The following is a 7,065-nucleotide window of genomic DNA, read 5'->3' on the forward strand; positions in this document are numbered from 1 at the left end:
GCCATCAAAATGATACATTTAATTATTCCAGCTGCTGTGATAAAAGGCTATAAACGATCGGCCACCTGCAGGATCCTCACGTGCGATAGCCTAGTAGCCGGGACAGGTTCTTTATGTTTACAGACGTGACGTAATGACGCAGCGGCATGCTCGAATTTCCCGCAAAAACCTACCCGTACCACTCAAATTAGAAAACATTATTATAAGCTAACTGTTGTGAATCGGGCTGAAGTAAGGCGATAATTTCGAACACTGGCTGGTTATGTACTTGCTCAAATATTGATTTCGGATCATTTTAACCAAAATAGTTACGGACTGCAGTAACTTTTACTGTTTATTCTGATTATTCTCAATGGTCCTCTTTAGATTCTGTTTTATATATATAAATACATTGTTTTACTTAAAATTATTTAAACTTTTTTTCCACATTACAATAATGAAAATGAGATTCTCTTACATTCAAACATTAACAATGTTTAGGGTTTAAATGTGTTTAAACATCAAGAAAATAATGACATAATCCAAAATAATAATAATAATGATGATCTTAATGTAATTACTGGTCTTAATTATTTTAAAATGACAATTTTCTTTAAGCTACATTTGATGATTCATTTATTTTTAGTTTTTGATTTTGTGGTGAAATATGACCAGGACATGTTCCTGACAGGTTTCATGAGATTCATCCAAGTCCCAAATCCAGCTGTTAAACATGTGAGGTTACCAGAAAACAGACAAAAGTGCTCAAAACACAGTCAGTAAACCCTTGAAAGACAGCAGAACAGCCACACCATAAGTTCTGACTGTCCACTGAAGGCACACAAAACCATCCCACCCCAGGAATAAAAATATTCATAACAAAAACATCAAATAGTGCTCCATAATATATTAGTCACAATCTGTCAGTCCTTCGATTAGAGAGGTGTATTTCAGACACCCACACACAAACACACTTATAAAACATCTGAAATAGTCCGAGCAGAAGCACTCATTGTGGCTGGAGTACTCTTGTGTCTCTCAAAACAAAAACATTCCTTAAATTCACGAGGATGCTGCTCATATCTTGGGTCTCCATCCCTTGATGAACTGCATGATTTTTTTGACCTGTAGTTTGGTGAGTTTAAAGTCCTCAGACAAGATTTCCTCTGTCAGCTGAGTGAAAATAGAGCCGTCAATCCTCTCTCGGCTGAACAGACCAATCACGTCATCCGAAAGGCCGATGAACCGCAGACTGGACGAAACCTCCTCCACCGAGAGCCAGCAGAGCTCTGCTGGGGGTCGCCAAGATGACCCGGCCCCTCCCTCTGCCCCCTTTGCCACGGCGACTGATCTGGAGGCGGGGTCTGCGGCGACCGCGTCCTCTTCTGAACTCTTCACGGGTCTGGGCGGAGTCTCAGGGCCTCCTTCTGAACCTCCCTGATTGGCTTGAGGCTCCTTGGGGGTAGAGCTAATGAGGTCGGGTATCAGAGTGGGAGAGTTCCTACCAGTGGTGAGCCAATCGGAGGAGGCGTGGGCGTGTCCCGGATTGGCAAAAGGGTTTAGGGCGCCGAACGGTGCAAAGCGGTTTTGCACCACCGGCCGCGGTCTAGGGCAGGTGGAGTAGTTCTTTTGGGCGGAGTCAGTACTGAGTAGAGGTGTATTGAGGATGTTGGAGGTGTAGGCCCCGCCTCCTCGTGGGTGGGACCAACAGGCCTGTGCGGGTTGTGTGGGATCAGGGCAGGGGTCGGAGGTCACACAGTCAGCCCAGGTGCACGGGTAGCAATACAGAGAATAAGAGTCTGGCGATGGAGAGTTGCTGCCACTTCGAGGAGCAGAACTGATAGAGAGAGTTGTATTAAAATGAATAAATGAATAAATCACCAAAAACTCAACAAAAAGATTTTAAAGTTGTAATCCACAACAATCCAAACAGTTGAAAAGTTGCAAAAAAAAGCAGGACAAGAAAAAAGCAAATGTGAGTGCCCAGTGCATTGAAGGTCATGTTGCGCTTGAGCTCATGTTGAGCTGTGGTTTTTATCTTGCATTTGCTTTTTTGTTGTCTTTTTTTACCTTTATAGTTAGGGATGTATTGATGCACCCCGAGCCGGTTGAAAATCGATACAAATATGAGACAATTCTAATAGGTTGAGATGTTAAACGAATCGTGATACAATTGGGGTCTGACTGAGGGGAAATGACTGCCATTAGAAAACTTTAGAGGGTATTTTCTTTTCATCTTGCCTCTGTTTAATGCATATTAAAGTAATGTTCATAAGCGCAGCACTGCTGTGTTTACAGTGGCAACCAAGGTAATGCCAACAGGTGGCGCTGTTCCATAAGTGCCACCTGCTGGCAGAGAATGAATATGCGTTTTCATTCAGCACATCTGCTGTTTTTGTTTCGTGCAGATATATTTTATGTAGTATAGTTTCACAAAACTAAAGTCAGAGCGTTGTTTTTGTGTAAAATTTCAAATTATGCAATCTAATTTAGATTAAAAACTGCTCATGCTGCATGTATGCAGCATCTTTGTTTGGATTATGATTCAAATAAAGTGGTTGCCTCTAATTTTAAATGGAAAGAGCACATTAAAAAGCCTTAGTTTGTTTATATGAAGAGATTTCTTTTATTTGTATTATTTATTTGATTTGGGGTTTGTTTTAAAATTTCGTTATTTGACATATTTCACTTTCACAAAAATGTGCAGCATTTTGTCCAAGCAATAATAAAAGTACACCTTATCATTTATAATTTGTCTTAAATCTCATTTTGTAAAAAAAAATAAAGCGAGTAAATGTGAGTAAATTGTATCACATCGTGAGTTGAGTGAATCCTTACATCCCTATTTATAGTGTGTGGGCCTTTTTGCAACTTTTCATAATAAATTAATGCAAATATGCAAAAATGAATGCTAATGATTTTTGTTCTTTAGGTATTTTGTTTCATAGTATTTGCTATAGTTCAATTATCAGTGCTTCCTCTTGATTCCCATTCCTACGTATTTCCAACCAATAAGTACTTAAAACAATTCTATTTAAACCCCTCCAATAGTAATTTTTACCTTTCTTGCAGTCCAGAGGAATAAAATGAGAGGTTTGGGTTGAGCGTCTGTGTGGGCGGAGTTTTAGGTACGCGGGTGGGAACTGGAGGGCTGGGGGCGGGGCCTTTAGCACAGCGGGGCGGAACAGGAGGAGCGTTTAAGAAACGACACTCTTCTCTCACCTAGACAGAGAGAAGAAATGCAAAAGAACAGTTATATTACACAGTCTTGCTGTTGTCTTCCTCACAACTCAAGACCTGGTTTTTAAGTAAATGTCACTTTATTTCCAGGAGAAAGTTAAACAACATATTCCTATGTCATTAATACTGAACACAGAAAATCAAATAATAAATACAGAATATAGAATCATTTATATTAAACACAGAATATGGAACAAATAGAACATTCAATACCAAACAATCATTATTAAACACTGAATATTGAAAACTAAATACAGAACACTGTTAAGTTTGTTAAATGGAGGCAAAAATCTTATATTAACAGAATATAATACTATGAAATTAACTTTATCTCGGGCTGTCAGTTGAAATAATTACATGATATGCCGATGATTAATTAATCAAAGTAATCACAAATAATTGCATATAATAAAAGATATGAAGATAATTCAAATCCGTTATTGTAGCAGATGTGTAAATCACTGGAGAGACAAAAAATGTAGTTATAAGTCAGTAAATTTTATGGAAACTGTGTTAATAAATTTGAAATCATTTAAACTATATTTTAATATTTAAATAGGTTCATTTAAATCAAATATCCACAAAACCTTTATTCCGAGATCAATATATGTCCTTTTTTAATAACTCTAAACAGTATACACAACAATACAATCAGCAAAAGAAATCACAAACTGAAACTGAACCTCTTTTTATGATTCTTTAATTAGAGTTTCAGACAAACTCTGCAGTAAACCAGTGTTTACAAGTGCTTGTTTCCTAATTACGGTTAATATGGAAATATTGTCTCAATGATCATCATGATGATAAACTCCTTAATATCTGTTATCGCTGTCTAAATTTCCTCTTTTGGGATTCTGGGACACAGTTCCTTCCTCAGCAAATACACCAGAGACTGTGTGTGTGTGTGTGTGTTTGGGAAGCTAAATTACAGGCCAGGCCTGAACCCTCTGTGTGTGGGAGAGAGAGAGAAGAGGGTAAAAGAGAAAGGCTGTAATTTCAGTCAACAGTGTCAAAAAGACTTTAATTCCAGCTCTACATCCTGATGAGAAGAGATGTTTGTTTTTCTGTTTATATACTGTTTGTTTTACATGGTAAAACATGTCAGTAAAAACAGAAAAGGTTGCTACTCTAAAAACTGTTTTACCACCTGTATTATTAGTATAAAACATTCAGGTAGTTTTCTGTTTATATACTGTTTGTTTTACATGGTAAAACATGTCAGTAAAAACAGAAAAGGTTGCTACTCTAGAAACTGTTTTACCACCTGTATTATTAGTATAAAACATTCAGGTAGCTCCTCATATTACTATTATATCAGTTAATGATTCACATAGTTATGGCACTAAAATGCCTCCTGGCCTGTAATGCCTGAAACACTGTCACTGTGTTTTTGTAGTGTACATTATAAGCACACAAATGAATGACTCAAAACACACCTGAAAAGACACTGGCTGAGATGATGTGTGATTATGTTTCTGTGAGTGTGTGTGTGCTGTGTATATGCTCTGTTCCAGTATCACTTTTTTTTAATAAAAAAAAAAGCAATATGAGGCAAAAGCTTTGAATTTTAATGGAAAATCTGTGTAAAATGGCTGCTTACAGCTTCAGATTTGGGTGGGACAGGAGGTGGAGTCGATACTCTCGACACAAACGTATGCTCATTATTCAGCCTTTAAAAGCAATACTATCAATTATTTAGTCTTTAGTCTAGGGCAGCAGTGCTGCGTGATACTGTTTGGGCCACAAAGCACATATTAATGTGTGTGTGTGTGTGTGTGTTTGCATGTGGGACCGTGGCAAAAGAACTGAGGAAGAAAAGTGAATCTCATGAGAATAAAGAGGGTTACTGAACTACAGTACAGCTGAGCTCAGGGTCATAAGCCCAATAATGCTAGAGAAATATCTAAAAGAGTGAATCTTACAAAACTGGTCAAGAACATGTCCAGAATATTTCACCCCCAAATCAATAGTTACAAAGAAATTATATTTATATATTTTATTATTTATTGTACTTTATTATTAATTATTAACTATTTTTTAAATAAAAAATAACAAAAAACTATTTTACAAATTTAGATAAAATTACAATTTTATATATATACACTTAATATTTAAATTTGACTTACATAAAATTAAACCTATTAAGATTTTTTGAAGTGGCATTATTTTATAACGAATACATATATTTCCCCCATAATGAAAATCTCACTCTAAAAAATGTGTATATATGTGTGTGTATATATATATATATATATATATATAGGGTATGTTTTTCACTTTTTTTTAATAAAAAAAAAAGCAATATGAGGCAAAAGCTTTGAATTTTAATGGAAAATCTGTGTAAAATGGCTGCTTACAGCTTCAGATTTGGGTGGGACAGGAGGGGGAGTCGATACTCTCGACACTCTTCCTGCTTCCATCTGCACCATGGCTACATGTGTGGAGCCTACCGTTCCCTCCAATGACGTGGTAGTGGAGTGGAAGGATATGAGGTTATGCTCCGCCTTCACTGCGCTCTCAGACGTCAACCCAAAACTTCCAGAACTCTGATTGGTCCAGAGCTCCTCGTACGGAATCTCCTGCGTCTCTGTTGACCAATCGGGTGTGACGTATTCTCGCTCCTCTCCGTCGCTAGAGGGCAGCGTGTGCGAGTCGACCAGCGAGTCTCTGCAGCCGTGTGAGATCGTGTGTGTGTGCGTGATGGCTCCGCCTCCATAAACGCACAGAGACAGTCTCTGCAGGGACGTCCCGAGCTCGTCGTGCCCGTAGCCCTGAACGCACACCCGAATCCGCTGTGGGCTGAGACACTCCTCGGAGAAATCCGTCTTGACTTCACGCACAGCACGCGAGTAATCGTCCGGGTCAAAGCTCTCCTGGCAACACAGAGCGCACTGTAGCACCACCTGCTGGTAGGAAGCGTCCGCACGCAATAAACCCTCCGGCAGAGTGAAGCGCGGCATGTCCGTTAATAACAGGAAGTGAGACGGCGTGACTTCCTCTTTGCGAAGTATGCAGCAGAGAACCACAGTTTTGCTGATGATGCTGAGGAGTTTATATCGATGGCCCTCGCGGATTGCGTGCAGGTCATACGGGTTGCGAGGAGGTCGCGACGGCACGGAAACGTTCACGGGTAACCGCACGCGCTCGATGATGCTGCGCACGGTGTGTTCACCTCCCTGCATCTGCAGCTCCTGTGGTGAACGCGTGCAGAACCGCCCGCGGCACTGGAACGGCAAACTGACGCTCTCATTGGTCCGATGGTTCATGCATATCAAACAAGGCATCTTCGTGCGGGCGGGACGTCCCAGAGCTCCGCCTGCTTTGCCCAGTCGCCGCAGTAGCGCAGTCAGGCGGGATTTCTCGCGAGTTGATTGGACGCAGAGCAGTTCTGCCTGGCCCATGAGGGTTAATTCATCTCCCGCCTGCAGAGAGAAATTATACAACTCACTATCCTCCGTAAACTCCCCAGACACCACCTACAGCGAGAGGAAGAGAGAGAGACAGATGTATTAGCATTTAACAAAAAAACACATTACTGATGCCATAAGGTTAGAGACCAGGACGAACCTTCTTTGTCAAGCTACAGGCTACTCGTAATTTATAGCAGTTAAACTATAATCAAGCCTAAAATTAGTTAAAGGTACAATAGGTGATTGTCTTAAGAAAATTTTTTTGTTATGCTGGTTGAAAGTCTCTTCACATCCCGATAGCAAGCATTAAGTTAAGTGGTCTAAATGTATTTATCTGTATTTATATATTCTGTGGAAGGCGTAGGACCAAGAAATCTTCGTCCAATCAACTCGCTCGGTCCGAGCGTTTTAATTGGCTTTCCTACCTGCCTGTCAA

At 39.8% G+C, this 7,065-nt stretch overlaps 1 protein-coding gene across 1 annotated transcript in view; it reads right to left on the bottom strand.

Moving 5' to 3' along the window:
* Nucleotides 1–709: 709 nt before the first annotated feature.
* LOC107719372 (GRB2-associated and regulator of MAPK protein 2-like) overlaps nt 710–7,065 on the bottom strand; it is a 23,744-nt gene continuing 17,388 nt past the window's right edge. The window contains exons 4-6 of the mRNA XM_016526782.1: nt 5,577–6,695; nt 3,041–3,201; nt 710–1,816 (exon numbers count right to left, since the gene is read on the bottom strand). Coding sequence (XP_016382268.1) covers nt 1,057–1,816; nt 3,041–3,201; nt 5,577–6,695 — 2,040 coding nt within the window. The 3' untranslated portion in view covers nt 710–1,056. The remainder of the gene's footprint in view (nt 1,817–3,040; nt 3,202–5,576; nt 6,696–7,065) is intronic.

This window comes from Sinocyclocheilus rhinocerous, unplaced genomic scaffold, assembly GCF_001515625.1.
Source record: "Sinocyclocheilus rhinocerous isolate Xijiao unplaced genomic scaffold, SAMN03320098_v1.1 scaffold303, whole genome shotgun sequence".
NCBI lineage: Eukaryota > Metazoa > Chordata > Actinopteri > Cypriniformes > Cyprinidae > Sinocyclocheilus > Sinocyclocheilus rhinocerous.